General features: G+C 39.9%; 1 protein-coding gene across 15 annotated transcripts in view; it reads left to right on the forward strand.

Annotated features, from left to right (window-relative positions):
• The window catches only part of ST3GAL3 (ST3 beta-galactoside alpha-2,3-sialyltransferase 3), a 184,752-nt gene that overhangs the window by 63,130 nt on the left and 103,230 nt on the right, over window positions 1–18,392 (forward strand). For 12 of the 15 annotated variants that reach the window (XR_014565167.1, XR_014565168.1, XR_014565169.1 and 9 more), the window contains one exon: window positions 11,475–11,567. Coding sequence is in view for 12 of the 15 variants with exons in the window: in XM_083742264.1 (XP_083598390.1) it covers window positions 11,475–11,567 (93 nt within the window). In the remaining 3 variants the exon portion in view is untranslated. Of the gene's footprint in view, window positions 1–1,254; window positions 1,347–1,451; window positions 1,513–11,474; window positions 11,568–18,392 lie in introns of those variants that run through there. The other 3 variants (XM_083742259.1, XM_083742260.1, XM_083742261.1) reach the window with 2 other exon arrangements.

The raw sequence follows: 18,392 nt of genomic DNA on the forward strand, positions 1-18,392 counted from the left end.
TTCTCTTGGTCAATAAGATTCACAATTGCACTTTTTGTTGTTGATAGCTGATTGCACTGCACAGTATCTTCTCAGGAATAAGACCAATGGTGGTACCCTGTACTCCCCCTCCCCAATTTGGCCACTGTATTTTTTTTTCATGTTGTTTTTATTAGTACTGAGAAGCAACTGGTGCTGTTGAGCCCTGTCATAGCTCTGGTATTTCAACCTCTTCACCAAGACTAGTGTGACCATAGGGATGTGATCTCCCTCTCTATCTTCTCATTGGATCGATCTGACCTGATGAATATTCATATCTGTTCTTCTGTAAAGTATATCACCTTGCCTTGTGTATGTCATAAACTTTAAAATTAGAACTAAATTTGTAAAATGACAGATCACATTCCCTGAACAGGTTTCAAAGGGCAGAAGCTTAACATTGTTTTAGATGTGGGTACTCCATAGTTGGATGCTCCTCCATAGGGGACGCGGGTGGCACTCTGGGTAAAACCTCAGCGCCTAGGACTTGCCGATCGCATGGTCGGCAGTTCGAATCCCTGCGGCAGGGTGCACTCCCGTCGTTCGGTCCCAGCGCCTGCCAACCTAGCAGTTCGAAAGCACCTCTGGGTGCAAGTAGATAAATAGGGACCGCCTACTAGCGGGAAGGTAAACAGTGTTCCGTGTGCTGCACTGGCTCGCCAGATGCAGCTTGTCACACTGGCCACGTGACCCGGAAGTGTCTGTGGACAGCGCTGGCTCCCGGCCTATAGAGTGAGATGAGCGCACAACCCTAGAGTCTGGCAAGACTGGCCCGTACGGGCAGGGGTACTTACCTTTATCTTTACTCCATAGTTGACTGAAAAAGTCAACCTGTGCTGTCAGGCCTACAGTCTAGAAATACATGACACAAAAAGAAAATGGAATGGAAGTGGGGAGAAAATAAGCAAATTACAAGTTTTTAGTTACAAGTTGTTCTAATGACTAGATGGCGAGCGGATGTGTTAAGAAATTGCTGCTCTCAGGTATAACTCAGGAATGGATCTGCATTCCTTCTCTTGCTTTTGCTGCAGCCTGATGTAATGGCTGCTGCCAGGTGACTGTCAATGGAGGACAGAGCCTGGCTTCTCAGCAGAATTGGTTGTGGCCCAGCATCCTTTCTCTTCCTTCCCCTGTTGTAGCCTGATATTAATGGCTGCTGCTAAGTGACAGTTGCACGGTAGAATGAGCTGTCATTCAAAACATTTGAAGGGCACCAGGGTGGGAATGGCTGTAGTAAGGGCATACACAGTTATCTGAATAATGCAGTGGCAAGTTACAGAGGAAATGGTAGAATTAATTTTTTTCTTGCAACTACATTCAAACCAATTGTGAGTGCTTGTCCTACACATAGAGTAAACTTTGAAAAAAATTAAATTTGAACAATTGCCAGCAATTGTGTTTAATATTGTGCTTTTTCTGTTGCTTCATTCCAGGTTACTATTTAATAGCCAGTGCAGAAGTATAAAACAGGTGTGAAATGAAGACTAGATTGAAGTAAGCCATAACCAGTGATAAGGTGCAGAGAACTATGTTAGTCTGTAGTAGTAAGAAGATATAATAACAAAGTGTGACACTATGAGGCATGGGTGGGGAACTGTTTCCAGCAGACAAAATGGCTACTAAGGTTGTCTAACCCCTGTGGGCCATTTTGGCATTCTGTCAGGTGGCACATTTTCCTTTGCCCTTGCAGTTTGAAATCAAAACATATGGCTAAAGGCAAAGGACTTAACAAGTGCTGCTGATCAGGTGGCAGGTAGGCAGGAAAATGGCCGTCTGGCCAAAATGATCCCTACTTAGGCCCACAGGTCATAAGTTCCCCACCACTGCTATAAGGCATGTTGACTAGTTTGTGGCACACATAATTTTCCTCAAGCAGGGGAAGGCTTCGTAAGATTCATTCACATATATGCCACTTTCCCCCTTCTGATAAGATGGTGCATATACGTGCACACACACACGTATATGAGTTAAGGTATGTAAGAATATGACAACACCAGCACCCTTGTATTTCAGTTTTTCATGTGTTCATGTTCTTCCTTATGCCGTGCTCCTTAATATACTCCTAACTCATCACATATTATTAAAATATTGTAGCCAGGACTCAGCCTTTCTCTATGTGAAAGATTGGAAGCAAACAAGTCTCATCAGAAGAGAGTTAGTGGAATAGAATTGACTATCCTACTAGCATTATTCCTCTCTTCTTTGTGTGCATCCACTGACTCAGATCAGATGGAGCACCTTTTTGCTTTTACTTCAAGCTTCCATGAGGAAGACTTCATCAGCAGACACAAAAAAAGTGAATCATGCCATTCCTCCCTGTTCTTCTATTTTTGAGATACCTCTCACTCAAGGACTTCCAGCGCTCTGCCCTTCTTAAGCAGAGGGACTGGATCATGGCCTGTATGAATTATGAACATTGACCAAGTAGAAGGTAGTTTCCAATCTAGCCCATTGTTGTTTGCTCTGACTGGCAGTGGCTCTATGGAGCATATGCAGAGGTTTTTCTGCACCTGTTAAAAGTCTACTTTTAACTGGAAATGAAGGATTTGTTAGTGCCACTTGTGGAGGCCAGTTTGGGCTTCATTTCAAACTTCAGGAACTAATAAGTTCTGATTGTAGACCACAAATTCCTGTCAATAATTAAAGGTATAGTCATTTGATTTTTTTTTTAATTGCCCTATCTATTTTGAAGGTGGTTGTCAACAATTTTAACAAAAAATCCCCACATTATTTACAAAAATAGATAATTTGGGCAATTTCATCCAAATCGCTAACTGAGGTCAACCATTTATGTTAGATGTGCTAGCGAGAGAAATCTAATGTCTGCTAACCATTAAGATTTAAGGTTAATGGGGGGCAACAGTCTGTCCATGTTATTTTGTACAATTTTGTTAATTTGTTTTTAGATTCAAATTCCTAAATACTCCAGCCCATCAAAAGGCAATGGTTGATATAAGTGAGCATCAAACAGAGTTCCAATTTATTCAAATTCTTGAGTATCGAGCAAGAAATCTGAATTTGGTGACTACCTGCACAGGTCAGGTATAGCTGATTGGGTAGTTGTACCAAAAAGAAATATTTGGATAGATTACCTGGACATTTAGAAAGCATAAATAAACTAAATATTGTTGTAATGGGTTAGGAAATACTGTATTATTCAATATTGTTGATTTTACTAACAGGTGTGTGTGTGTGTATATATATAACATTTTTTTATTGAAGCCCACAATTTTCTAGCAAAACTGTATATATACCATGCTTTCCTTTGATCCATAAGCCATCAGTGGATGTTTCCAGTGCAAAAGCAGTGTCTTGTTACAAAAATTGAAGATTCCAAATGTGGAAAACAATATTTTCTCATATTGGCAAGAAAGTCAAAGGAAAGGGTTAAAAACTAATCTCTCTCTCTCTCCAGAGCTCAATGCAGAAGATAATCCTGGGGCAGGGAGAGGTTCAGAGTGGAAGACATCTGGGCATGGTGCTGCATGGATATTATGTTCTGGTTGATGACCCTGTTGACAGAAATGGTTTCATTATATGGCTGTTTTGTAGATGTGATTGCCCCTGTGGAATTCTATTGCTGATATGTAACTCTGTAACAGTGCCTTAATTGGTGATGGTGTCTCCATGCCTGTATGACTTTGTGAAACAGAGCTTACTGAGCTCTGACAGGGAATTCTTTATCATTTTACCAACAAAGATAAAACAAATGAAGAAACTTTTTTTGTTAAACTAGCTTTTGAATTTTGCATATTCCTTGGCTCATAGCCAAGATGCATCTATATTTGGGATGTTATTCAACTGGTGCAAATATAATGTGGTATTTTACATTGGGCTGCTTATGACTTTCTCTTTCGTGTGATCTCTGCCTCTTTTTTTACATTGTTGACGTTCAGCCTGTACTGTTCAATGTGACGTAAGTCACACTTGTTATGTTCGCAGCTAGGTAATGATTGCCTGGTATTATTTTCTAGAATTCATGGGAATTGAAAGGAAATGAGAAAAGGAGGCTTTCAGTATATCAAGGGGGGGATATTAAGAGTGACTACTGTGTGAAACTGCATGCAGGCTAATATTGTCAGTCTGAAGTTCTGCCAAATAAGCTGTGTTCACACTGAAAATGAAAAGTTGGGGTGCAGAAAAGAGGACAGCCTCATAGGTTTTTTTTTAAATTGGGTGGTAACTTGCACATAAAGCTTTAATCAAATTGGCAGCTGCTACACATACTGACAGGCACACTGTAAGCTGAATGGCTCTGGCAGACATTTTAGGCACTATATGTAAATTATGCGAAGCTATAGATTGTAGGGCTGTTTCTTGACCCATATAAACGTACTTGGCAGTCATTCCATTGTCTAGCCTGTTGCTAGAAGAGTAACCTTACATCAACAGTCTGTGCTTAATCAACTCCATAAATAATTGCAGATGGCAGCGTTACTACAGCATGTATTTTGAAGCCCAGAAACATGGATTTGCTATAAACCACACAGATTAACTAAAATAGTGTGTGTGGTAGTAAATAAACTATAGTATTTATTTGGTGGCTGCATTAGTTACTTGCAGTGTTAGTGTCAGGTGCTGTGTGCACATACATTCACAAACTTTTAGTAGTGCTGGCTCCAGGGAGATCACATAATTGAAACTAAGGACTCATGGGAGGGCTTCCCCAACAGCCATTTTCCAGACATTCTGCAAGCTCTGAGGATTTGTCTTTGTTTTATTACATACTTGTGTTATATCTCCCATATCTATACTAGAAAGGACATATTACACTGTAATTGCAAACTTCTTTGTAAGAAATAAAATGTGTAGAAATTGAGGTCTTTGTCCAAAATAAGAGGAGAGCCAAAAATAACAACCTTCAACCTCTCAAACCCAAATGAAACTCAACCCAGACTGCGAGAAAACCATAAAAATGGAGGCAGCCTAAGCTTAGGAACCCATGGAACTTGAGTTACTAGTGTTTATTTAAATGTCTTCCCTACACAGCATTAACAAAAGCTTAAGCAGATTCCTTTGCCTCTTATTTCTGGGATGGTCTTGTGAACAGTGTTTTTCCACTTGAAGCTGAAGACACAAGTATTTAAGTTTTAGGAGGGCATAAATAAATACTCTGGCAGATCTGACTACTTTTACACATACCGTGATTGCATTCAGATTAGGTTACTGCAGTGCACTCGATGTGAGGCTGCCCATAAAGAAGTTCAGAAACTACAGCTGGTGCAAAGTGCTGTGTTCAGCTTTGTGGAATATATTACTTCCGTATTATGGGAATTGCAATGGCTTCCTGTTTGTATCCAGGCACAATTCAAAGTTCTGGTTATAACCTAGAAAGGCCAAAATGGTTTGGGACCAAGATATTTGAAGGACCTCTTCTCCCAACTAAATTCAACATAAAGAGGCCTTGTTCCATGTCCTTTTGACTTCAGAAGGTTGGTTGGGACTTATTGTTAGCAGAGGGAACTCCCTCCATTGGGAAGCCAGGTTAGCTCACTCTTTTGGCCTTCAGGAAAGCAGTGAATGAAGACATTCCTGCTTCACCAGACATTTTGTTTGTTTTAATTTCACTACCAATGTGGTTTGTAGTGTTGCTTCTGTTTCTTTTATCTCTCTGTTATTAACTGTATCTTATTGCAGTGATCTTAGAGCATATTATCTCTTTAAAGAGAGGTTTGCCATGGATACTTTTGTTGAGATTCCTGCATTGCAGGTGGTTGGTCTAGATAACTCCCTAGAAGAGTCCCTTTCAACTGTAGTTCTCTGATTCTATGGTTGAGCAGCGATTCAAACCAAAGTCTCTTCAGTCTATACCCAGTGCACTATTCTTTTCACTACTGTGTGCGTTAAGAGATGTTTCTTTTGAAATGGCTTTGAGCTATATGGCTCCAAGTTTGTCTTGCTGATAACTGTTTAAGTTTAGCAAAAGGAATTATGTAAACTCATCCACCAAAAGGCCCATTATTATTTTGGTTAATTTTGGGGTTGTGTGGGGTTTTTCCTACTATAATATGCAGATAAGCTAGATGGAATATACTGTATAGATATGTATTTGCAAAACTGAACTGACTGGAAACAGATCCTACTAGGGTAAGGGTTGATTAGAAGTTTGTTCAACCTTTTGAATGGCAGAATTATATATAGAATATGCAGTGCCTAAGCTTTTACAAGGATAAATTCAATAATGAAAGAATGAAATTGAGGTGAAACATAACTAATATTAGGTTAACATATTAGAGGCATCTCTGTGTGAAAAAAATTTCCAGTCCTGCACACAGTTACCTGAGAGTAAGTCCCATTTAAATCATGGGTAGTCATGCATTGGATTTCACTACTGTTAAGGTTGTAGATACTCATCACTAAGAGTATTTTAAATCAGATCTGACAAATCCCCAGTGAATGTACATTATGGGGCGGTCCCAAATTGATATGGAGATGCACTGGAAGAACTAATGTCTTTTCATTCTTTAATGGCTAGGATTCTTCTCGCCCACAGGCAAATAAGCAATTGCTTTAACTGTTCACCCATGCTCTGGTGAGCGATTTTGCCATACTCCATGGCTTTGTTTGGTTTTACGTTCTTTTTTCTCCATGGTTCTCTTCATAAGTCATTTTAATTTGTTCTCAGTGTTATCTTATGAAATTTAGAGCTCATTCTACTAATAAAAATATTTTGTTATTAAGCTGTTAAAACATGTTTTATTTAAAAATCAGTGCAGAAAGTTTTAATATCAGTTTTGGCCCCCACTTCCCTCTGTGTCTCGTTGTGGAGCTGGGCTTTGTGTAAGCTCACCACATGCACAAATAACTAAAATAAATTGTTTTCATCCTTTTCTTACTCATTGTGCAAGGAATTTAAATCAATAATGTCTGTCTTCTTTCTAGCTTACTGGTGCGTATATAAATGCAGCTGTATTATTTTGCACAGTATCGTAAATTGGAGTCCTGGCATGAAAGAAAAATGAACAAAAGTGAAACAGAATTGTACTCTGTGATAATAATGAAATATAACTCTAAGCTCAATTAAAACTGGCTGGATGGGCCAAGACCATCTTGGTCCACATATGAAGTTTGTGGATGATAGGCTTCTTATTTGCCAGAGGGAAAGCTCCAGAATGCTTGGTGTTGGCAGGGCAGTAGCTTCTGTTTTAACATGATAACATGACTATTGCTGTTGGGGCAGATTAGCTCTCAACCCTCTCAAAGATAATAGAATTCACATTAATCTCCATCTCGTCTGTGTCTCTTTGAGTCTTGCCTCTTGCATGAAGTCTGATTATATTACTATGCAATTTGTAGGTTCCCCCGTAACTCACTATTGCTTTGAAGATCCCAGCTATTTTCCAGTATGGGATCTTGCAAGTCAGAGGCAGATCTAGAATTATGAAATGGCATTGCAGTGGGGATTAAATTTGCTTTGATTTCTTAGTTAGGCCCTGACCTATGTGTAGTATATGATAGCTGCTATTCTTTGTGTGGTAGGAAACATGGCGTAGCTGGAGCTGATTTTGAAGCTCCCAACACAGGAACGGTGACAGGCTTGCAAATAGAAATGGAAACAAAAAGTGTTGATCCTATCAGATGCTTACTTTAACAAATAATCAGCCTATCACCCACCACTTGGGGGCTTTTCTATAAAATAAAAAGTGATAATTGCAGTATAATAAAACAGTTTGAATAGACATAAAAGCTTTGTTTGGTGAAAACTGTAAACAGGTTCCAAGGAAGTATATATTTAAAGAAGTGTCTTTGAATTCTGAAACCATCAGTAATAAATATTGCAAAAACCAAACAAATAGTTTAACACAGTGGGTGTCAAATCTCCAGTCCTGAGGCCCAAAGTCTGTTTCTTGCAGAGCAGGCTCCAGAAGGCTTTAACCTCTGATGATGGGGTGGAGGGAGATGAAGCTGCCTGAAGCTGTTAGGGAAAACAGCACATGAAAAAATGGAAAGCACAGTGGGAGGAAAGGGAGATAAATGTTGATTTCCTATACTGATACTAGTTATATATGTTACTTCCCAGTGGGAAGGAATACTGCTAACAATAAAATAGAATCATAGAATTGCAAAGTTGGAAGGGATCCCGAGGTTCATCTAGTCGAACCCTGCAATGCAGCAATCTCAACTAGATCACAGTAGGCCTCAGCCTGCCCCAGAATAGTGATCAATAGGCTGGGCCTAGCTTGAAATATAACCCCTGCTTTTCAGTTGCTGTCCAAGATGCTATTCCCCAACTTGGTTGGAAGTAACTATGACCACCCAGGCCCAGAACAGGGTTCTCTTGTGACAGTAAATATTTACTTACTTATATTTAAATATTTACATGTATAATCTATCTATAGTATGGATACCACCCTTCATCTGAGGATCACAGCATGATCTGCAATATAAAAATACAAAAATATGTAATATAGTAACAAAGAAAACCAATAAGACACAAACAAAGAGAGAGCAAGAGAGAGGCCATAAATTGTTTAAATAGCCAAAGATCTGGTTGTAGAGGAACATTTTCGTCAGGTGCCTAAACATATGTAATGAAGGCGCCAGGTGAGTCTCCCTGGGGAGAGCATTATACAAATGAGGAGCCACCACAAAAGGCCCATTCTTATGTTGCCACCCTTTGGACCTCTCATTTAGGCGGAACACGAAGAAGGGCCTCAGGTGATGATTGCAGTGTTTGGGTCAGTTCATATGGGGTGAGGCAGTCTTGAGCCATTAAAGCTCTATAGATCAAAGCCAGCACTTTGAATTGGGCCCAGAAATAGTCCGGCTGCAGTCCGACCAGGATTGGTATTATGTGTACAAACCATCTTGCCCCGGTGAGCAACCTGGCTGTCAACACTGTCCCACTTAAACAGGACAACTGAAAAAGTCTCCAGTCCTAGCACATGGGACTGCATAGCTGATAAGATTTCAAAACTATTCAGTATTGTATTTAGCGTTTCTACTGCTTTAGGGAGCTAGAAGGTACCAAAGGTTCCCATTCAAAAAGGAAGAACACTTAGAGAAGTTTATCTGTTGACAAGGCAAATAGAATCAGGGTGTAAGTATAGCAAAGAATGAAAGTGTTAGGAATCACTAGGTTGTTCTTATCTTTAGTTATTGTAATCTGCATTGTACTATTGTGGTGCCATTTACAGTTGACAGTGGTAATACTGTACTGTAAATGTTTTAATTATTGTCATAAGATGCTAGTGTACCTTGTTTTTATTTCCTTTTTTACATTAATGTAAAATATTAGTGTACATGGTTTGGAATCCTTGTCTGGATTTTGGCTCTCTGTGAGGGTCTATCTGAAATATCCTTCCTTTGGCACCTTGATATATGACCATCCCAGTTGCATAATGCCTTCAAGGTGCTGTGGGGAAGCAGTATTTTCCTTCCTCTGCGGCGTTTTCTCTGATGTGGTTCAGGTTATTAGCTATATGTATTACGTAAGTTTTCAAAGCTGGCTGTGAATGTCTTTGTGCTAGTTTAATAAAGATTGAGATCTGTAGTGGTTAATAGGACTAGACAAATAAATACTCCCAGATAAGAGAACAGCTTGAAAAACTATGCTTGAAAAACTATGAAAGACTGACCCAAGTATATCTACAGAATGGGGTATGAGTAGTGCTAAGCAAATGGAGCTGGCAGCTGTGGTTGGGTTACAAGCCTAGCCTTGCTTGTGGTACTTTGGAACACAAACTTTTACTACATTTGAAAAAGTTTAATAAGTTTGTCTCGGACTTCAATGACTTTGGGAGTAATTGTGGGTTTTATGGTACATGAGCACATATGTTCCTAGTATGGCACCAGCAAGTCATCACTAGTCAAGAAAGGATTTACTCAAGGATATTAATCCTTTTTAGGATCTGTACAGAATATACTTTGGCATTTTGAATTTAATTTTTTAGAAAACTTTACGGACAAGATAGGGGATTACATCTTTATGCATTGTGCTAGATATTTTGTATCAGTGTAGACATTTTGAATGGATAATAGGATGTGGTGTTAATGGCTTTTTTTCTCTGTTGGTCTTAGCTCCTCAAATAGAAGAATATTCCCAGTTGTATGGGCTTTAAATAATGAATGCGCATAACATAATGGTTGTATCCAATGGTGGCTTTTCACTAGTACCCCACTCACACAAGGCAGAGAACCCAATTTCCTCCCAAAATCTGAATTTCTGTTGTACAGTGATGCTCCCCTCTCTGTTATTTCTGGAATATTTGTATTATGGGTGGGAAACTATCCAGGGCAAAATCTAAAATGAAAATTTAACTTCAGTTCTATTCACTACCTATATATGCCGTTCAGTATTGTCTCAAACAATAAAAATGTCTGTCATGTATAGATTCTGCTAAGACTTCCTCAAAGAATGACCTCTCTCTTGAATAGTGCTGCTTCCTGCACATGCAGTCAGGCTTTTCACTGCATTGGGGGATACGTTATGCTGTGATACCTTAGCTGGCCTTCAGCTTTATTAAAGATGGTGGTTTAAATATTTATACAGGTTGAGATGGAGCCCATATAATCAGAAGTGCAGTTGCTGTGGTAACTGTGATCCTGAGAGATTGCTTTGCTTTCTTACTGCTTTAAATCTTAAGAAAGAAAGAAGTCTATGATTTGTTAATTTGTGTTGGTGTTGATAACTCAGGATCAGGTTTAAATCCAAACCTTTAAAGGTATAGAGCAACCATTTTACAAAAGGTATATAAGTAACAGGTTACAATTATTATGTGGCCAATATTCTTTTTGTATTTGTCAATAAAACCTTGAAAGGAGAGGAATTAAGGCAGAAATTAATGCCCCCAATAGCTACAATTATAAAGGTTGTGATATGTAGCCCCTAAGAGTTAAGTATGATAACTTGGGAGTTTTTGGTGATAAAAAGCAGACACAAAATCCAGTTTGTTTGACTCACATAGCAAGTGGCTGTTTAAAAGTACTTCATTCTCCTCAGGCCTAGCAGAAACATTAGCTGCTCAACCACAATGCTTTTTCTTAGAATGTAAAGACATATCCATTGATTGTGAGAGAGGACGAGCAATTAGAAAATGAACTTGGGAAACAATGTTGCGCCTGTGATAGAGAAATGTCAACTGCCCCCATTCCCACACTGGCTGGTAGAAATTTGTGGTAATTTGGTTAGGCTTGCTCTGCAAATAGTAACTTCACAAGGCATGTAGATCTGTCATGCAACAGAAAAACAGTTTGACAAGAGATTCTTTGTTGCTACTTACCTCCATCTTTTTTGGAAAGCTCAAGTTTAAAATAGCATATGAGATCCCTTCTTTACCTTTCTTGGTGTCTAAAGGGAACATATTAGGTGCTCAATGCTATCACATTCTTATTTGTTTAATATTACTCCCCCCCTGTTGCTGCTCTTAACTATTTGAGGAAAAACAATTGATAAAAGGTGACACAGCTGGCATTTCTTATACAATATTAGCTTGATTCTTTTTCTTTCTTCACAGGCCTCCAGAACTAGCATCGAAGTATGCTAACATCTCAGAGGGGGTTTGCAAGCCTGGATATGCATCTGCACTCATGACTGCCATCTTCCCAAAGTAAGTTACCTGTGCCTTCAGGTTTGTGCATTACAGACCTTTACTCCTACCATAATATTTTCTCCTGTTTGTGGTACGATGACGATGATTAAGGTAATATCGTAATTTAGAGATTTGGGGGACTATATTCTTAGTGATTTATAAATTATCAGGGACGTATGTTACAGTAACATAAAATAAGCTAGTTTTGTGAAGCCATAATCAAAGCCACTTAACACATTTTGAAAGATTTCAAACATCATCTCCTCATGTCATTAAAAGTTACTACCTAATTTATGGGCAAAATCAACATATTTCATAATCTAAAACTGTACCTTGAAACAGGAGGACAAACGGTACCGATTAATTCCAAAATATAAATTTCACTGGTCATACATGCATAATTTCTTATCATATTTGCCATCCTTTACAGCATTTAATAATATGCAACTGTGTCTGAATATTCATGTATTGTTTCTCTTACTTTCCCATTTCCCTTTTTTATGCATTCCATCTTTTTAGATTGCCTAGAATTGCACTGATAAAGATAGGTTGATTTGTACCCACAAGACTGACCCTCCCAGCAGGCAGAGTGAGGGAACTGCCCCAAGTACCTAATTTGTAGGTGTTATGAAAGGCTAGTTACTTACCGTAATCTTTTTTGTATGCTAACTGCTAGTGAAGGGGAGATGTGCTTATGGGTGCCAAATGACTTTGAAATGAAGAGGAGCTGCCTTGTCCACCATCCAGTCCAATTTAGGTTCTTAGAAGCATATATGATTCTTCACTTGATTTTGCAGCCATCAAGTAGTTTGTATATGCGTGTGTATGTCTGCCTTGCTTATAAAGTAAGTTGTTTCTTGGATAAAAATAGAACCATGTTATAGTATGATGATGCTGGTGATTCTCAAATATATGTGAATATCTGACAGCAAGCAAGAGATTTCAGGAGCTGAAAGGCAGAAACCAGTATTCACTGTTTGGCTTTAAATGGCTTGTTGCTGTGTCCTTGTTCATTGAAAAGATCATTCTAAATTGGAAGCCTTTGCTCATCTGAGAGTTGGATTGCTGAATAGCTTTTGACCTTTCTTTGGGAAGAGGGGTCTGGCTTTCCACATTTAATACAAGGGCCTCCAGTCCTACGGAATATGCCTGTGGTATACAGTGCACAATGCGACAAAGCCCTTCCTAACCCTGAGGATTTTCTGCTCACAAACAAGCTGCAGTTATGTACCAGTGTACAAACCCTGCTTGCCTGCCTGCCTGCCTGCCTGCCTGCCAGCCAGCCTGCCATTTTGTAGTTCACAGTTGTGTGGAAATAACAAAGCGCATTCGCATCATAAGTCAAGAGCTTCTGGTCTGCTGTTTTAAAAGGAGACAAAACATGTATAACTCATTATGAAGTTGTTCCAGTAGCATTTCTCAGTGTACGTGTGGATTTATTGAGAGATGAATTCAACAAAGTATGGGTAATGTTGGGTTTTATAGTGTGACTTCAGGACTATATTCACTGTGTATCAGCGGTGAATAATGTACAGATGTGTAGGTTCAAAAGATGGTGGTCACTTTTATATCCAGTTTTGAGTATAATTCAGTAAAATGTAATCTGGTTGCTATGAAAAGGGGCTCTGGAGTTCTGTGCTAAAAAATTATATTCTGCTGTTAGGGTACACTAGACAGACTTTGAAAATGTGTGTCCAGTTGCCTGATGTGCATGGGAGATTGCAGAGTGAAATCCTGCTGGCAGTATGTGTCTGCTTTGCTGCAGTGTTAGAAACTGAGATATGAAAGCTAGGAGCTAAACCTAGGTTATGGGCACAACAATGGAATGTCTAGACACACTTATTTTATAACAAGAATACAAAGGTGAAAATGAATGAACTGCAGCTAAAATATTTTGTTCGTTTTTCACATGGTCTAGTCCCTGCAGGGTATTATGATATATTCCCTTAAAGGATGAGCAGCGTCTACTAGCATTTGGGTTTGAGCTTTCAGAAAGGAAATCAATAGAGTAGCCACTTAGGGGTCAGTTCATATTTTCATGAGGCACTATAAGATACTTGCTTGATTGCAGGTTCCACTTCTGAAAGGTGGATGTTGCAGAATATTCTGGGAGACAGAATTTTTGAGGGCATGTTTTACACAAAATGAAGCTTGCCTTGTACATTCCGTGGACACTAAGGAGAGATGTAGTTTTGCCTTATCTGTATATTGTTCCTCTTGTTCCTCTTGATGGATATGGGACAGTCTGGCACAATGGTCATTGGAGCCTCTCTGTTGTCTTACTTAGGAGTGAGAGCAGGCAGGGACACCAGGGGTCGTCCCCCTGTCATGTCCCCTCATTATTCTTCCTCTGTTCTTAGTTACCTGTTTAGTTTTCAAGTTTGCTAAGGTACTGTTAGGTTGGCAGATGCTTGGAGAATGACATTGCTCAGGCACAGGTGTGCCAGCTTGGCCCCGTGAAGAAGAAGAGGAAGAAGAGTTTGGATTTGGTATCCCACTTTATCAGTACCCTAGGGAGTCTCAAAGTGGCTAACATTCTCCTTTCCCTTCCTCCCCCACAACAAACACTCTGTGAGGTGAGTGGGGCTGAGAGACTTCCAAGAAGTGTGACTGGCCCAAGGTCACCCAGCAGCTGCATGTGGAGGAGCGGAGATGCGAACCCGGTTCCCCAGATTATGAGTCTATCGCTCTTAACCACTACACCACACTGGCTCTCCATGACTGTGGGTGCCCAGGGTTGTGAATGCCATGCAGCGTGCATGGCCCTGCCATGGACTTTGTGGATGCCCGGGCCCTTCATGGGGAATTTTGTGGGTGCTCAGGCATCCAGGACCCCAGGAAGTTGGTACCTATGTTCAGGCATACTTTGCAGGGAGCCCATCTTTCCAGAAGAAGACCAAAATGGAGAAAGGCCCTTTCTGTCTGCACATTGCCTCACATCCATATATGGCCAAGTTCCTGTTTCTCAACTATAGATGCTGTAAGGCTGCTGCAATCTGGCTGTGACGTTAGTTCTTGATGATAGTTCAGTATGTGTTGGAAAAGACAAATGATGCTGAAATTTGTCATGGTGGGGCCTTAGTTCTGGGGGAGCTAATTTATGGTGAGCAATTATTTTAATTATTGCATTTTGGAAACTTCCATATGTATTAGGTATCACATTTAAATTAAAACCTGGAACATTTCAAAATGATATATATGAAATGTTTCTGTGTTTCTTCACACTTTGGTTTTCATTATGTGCCCGTGGCAGCTTCACAAAATGTGATCTTTTTTCCTTCAGTTCAGTTTCAGCAAGTATCTTTTTTTTTTAAGCGTGAGGTGACAGGCTTGTTGCTTTAAAGCCCCAGTTAAGTTCAAAGGCTCCAGTTGTCCTTGCAAATTAACTCAACTCCTCTCCACTGAGATAGCAGTATCTGCTGTAGATATTAATTCTTTCAGTTAATATAAAATGTTCAGCTTAATACTATCACCTATTTTACCAAAGCCTTAGTAATTTTAAAAGGGAGGGAGGGTGTGTCCATTCATGAATTAGTCTGTTTTGACAGTTTTATACTGATTATGTTGCATAGTAATCTTCCTTGCATGACCCTTGCTCCCTCCCTCCCCCCTCTTGTGATTCTAGGACTCGTTTTCTGCTTTTCCTGCTTTTCTACCTTCTGCAGTATAGAAGGATTTAATTAACAGTGATGCCCCCTCTAGTAATTAGTGCACGGTATCCTTATTTGATTACTATACTAGTGAGAGAGCCAAGGAATATGAAATACTCTCTTTTCCAGGTTGATGAATTAGTGGAGATTTACAGTTTTACTGGCTGAGAATTCCTGGTTCTCAAAAAAGGGAAAGCAGACACAGTACCTCTTTATATCAGCCAACTAATGCTTAAAATGCTAGAAAAATACTTTTGAGTTGCATAATGCTCTTCATTAGGATGATAAACAACCACTGATATTAATGATCATGGTGTTGTTGTTTTATCTAGCTTTTACTCAGCAGTGCTGGCACACTATTTAATACCAAGCTAGAGAAAATAATTGAAGCATACATTTAACTAGAAGACAAATAGTCCATGTTGTTAAGGGTTCATGTTTGCAGAAGTCAAACCCTGACTTAGCCATGAGGTTTACTGGGAAGTATGACCCAGTCACACTGACACACTCACAGCACCCAAATGACATATCCCTGCATTTGTATGACTATTACATGAGAATGCACCCAACAACTACCATCTAGATCTTATCTATCTCCCTAGATTGAAACATAAAAATCATGGGAAGCAAAAATCTGAGACTTTTATTATTCAGACCATAGAGACAGGTGTGTTCTGTGATTTGATGGCAGTTAGGGGCTGATCCTGTCTTTAAAAAAAGAAAGTTATGCACATTCAATCTAGTCAATCGGAGTAGCATAGACCACTGCTGAAGAATGACTTAAATATAGCCAGGAAGAGGATAAAGGAAATTTGGGGGTGGGGTAAAAACAACAGCAGCTATTGCAGGTACCGAGTGGATCATGGATTCATTATTTTTTCCTTCTGTAATAGGATAAGAAAAATGATATTGGGTTCGGCCAAAGGCCTATCTAGTCCTGTTCTCAAAATGGCCAACCAGATGCCTATGGGAAGACTGAAAACAAAATTTGAGTACAATAGTGATCTCCTCACTTATGGTTCCCAGCAATTGTTATTCAGAGGTACACTTCCTCTAACACTTCTTCTAACATATTAATAGCCATGAATTTGTCTAATACACTTTAATAGCCATGTAATCATCAGAACCATCATTACATCTTCAGCTTCTGGTTTATTGAACATCATCACCATGAGTCCTAAATATTGATGCAGTTGAAAAGACATGAATCGCTTTTGCTATTGAGAGAGACACCCTGCAGCTTTGTGTTATTATCTGCTGCACACTTGCAATAGTTCCTCAATCATTTTCTCTCCCCCTCTCCAAATAATAAGTTTATTAGTTGGGCTGGAATTAATCATTGCTCTAATACGATTTTTCCATCAGTACATGCATTTCTGCTTGCCTGGTGGAATGATCTCCCCTCTCTTCCCCCTGTGCTTTCTTCTGGAGGTTCTCTTGACCCCCAGAGCCGGTGTGGAGGAGGGAACCTCTATTGCTCTAACTCCTACAGGTGCAACTATTGAATTGAATCAAATCTGGCCTTAAATAAAACAAACCATCTTTCAAGTTGATTAGCCCAGCCTAGATTAATGAGTGACAGATCATTTTACTCCTCATAACTTTTTATCATGCTGAAGTGTTGAGGCTGCTGTTGCCACAAAACAATGTGGGTGGGCAAATGAGGAATAATCCTCCCTGTTCCATCCTCCCCACTCTGTGCCGAAGAGGCCTGGTGAGCCCAGTTCTGCCGCTGCCTACAAGCAAAAGTAAGTGGGTGGACAGAGGAAGAGGAAGCCCAGACAAATGGAGAATGTCTTCCATTTTCCATCCACTGCCACTTCCTCACAGAATACCCTCCCCCCATTATCCGATTAGGATCCAAAATAGAAGGTAGGACATCCAATCAGAAGTAATGGCAGAAGCAAGTGTGCTCACATTAAAAGAGGTGAGCAAGTCCAAACAAAGTAATGAGGGACTCTTTGCAGTGGAAGGGAGAAAAGAAGTCCCTTCTCTCTTGTTTGAAATTAAGGGACTTTCCATGGGTGCCAGAGGGGAGACTATGGACACACTTGTGCCTGTGGTTGCCACAATGGCACTCCCTCTCCAGCCAATTAGACCTCCTTCCAAGCATCTTACTTTCCATTTTGACTTGCCTTTTTACTCAGCACTCAGAACCTATTAAGCATTTGGAAAGCTATGACACACTGGAAAATGTTTATAATGCAAATTAATGGAATCTATTATTTTGTTCAGTATTGGGATGTAAATGAAGGGTTTTTTTAGTATAAATATTACAAACTCTATGAATAGGTGCAGGATATCTAATATCTGGAGAAAGTTGTTTACAGGTTGCAGTTGGGAGGCTTCTTATGCTAAGCTCTGTGGAGATTGAACGATGCTTTTTCTCTGAAAATGTTACAGCGTTTGGATATGGATGTTCTCAGAAGTGCCTACTATGGGCTTTGTTTAGTCTGGAGCGCATATACCACAGCAGAAACCATTAAGGGAGTCTCCAGTTTTATTGGGCTTTCCACTGACACTTGTGGTCATAACTGAGAAATTTGCAAATAACAGTGACAGAAGGCTGATGGCTACCTTAGACTGAAGTCATAACTTGGAATGGAATTTTCTCGGCTCCTGAGCCATTGTCTCCTTGTACTGAAGTTTAATACAGGCACATTTCCTCCCTTTTCTGTGCTTAATGCTACTTAATCTCTGTGTTCAGTCAAACTAATCACATTAAATCCCCAGATGAAAGATGCAATTATAGCTGGACATGTTCAAAATTTGTTCTGTTGTGTTATGGTAAATGGAAGTTCAGAGCACCACAAAATTCCATGCTGCTGTTCTAAAGTGTTGTGAACTGCTTACCAACATTTTAGCACACGCAGTTTATTCCTTGTTCCTAGGTTTTCCATAGTTATTTTGTGATTTCAAACGAGGCCTGCAAAGAGTTTGCCCGAGGCTTGAGGCGGGAGTCTTGTGCATGACAGCGTAAGACCAGCAAGCCCCTGGCAGTACCCCCACCCCACCCTGGCCAGCTTAGCCCTCTAAGGCCTGGGGCTGCCCCCACCCTCTGCTTGGGCCTGTGTAAAACTGTTCCTGAAAAGACCAGGAAACTTGACAAAGAAAAGACAGCAGTTCTATGAACATTTACCTGAGAGCTAGTCCCATTGAATACAGTGGGACTTCCTTCCGAGTAAATATTCAC

This window comes from Podarcis gaigeae (genome assembly GCF_964106915.1).
Source record: "Podarcis gaigeae genome assembly, chromosome: 6".
In the NCBI taxonomy this organism is placed as follows: Eukaryota; Metazoa; Chordata; class Lepidosauria; order Squamata; family Lacertidae; genus Podarcis; species Podarcis gaigeae.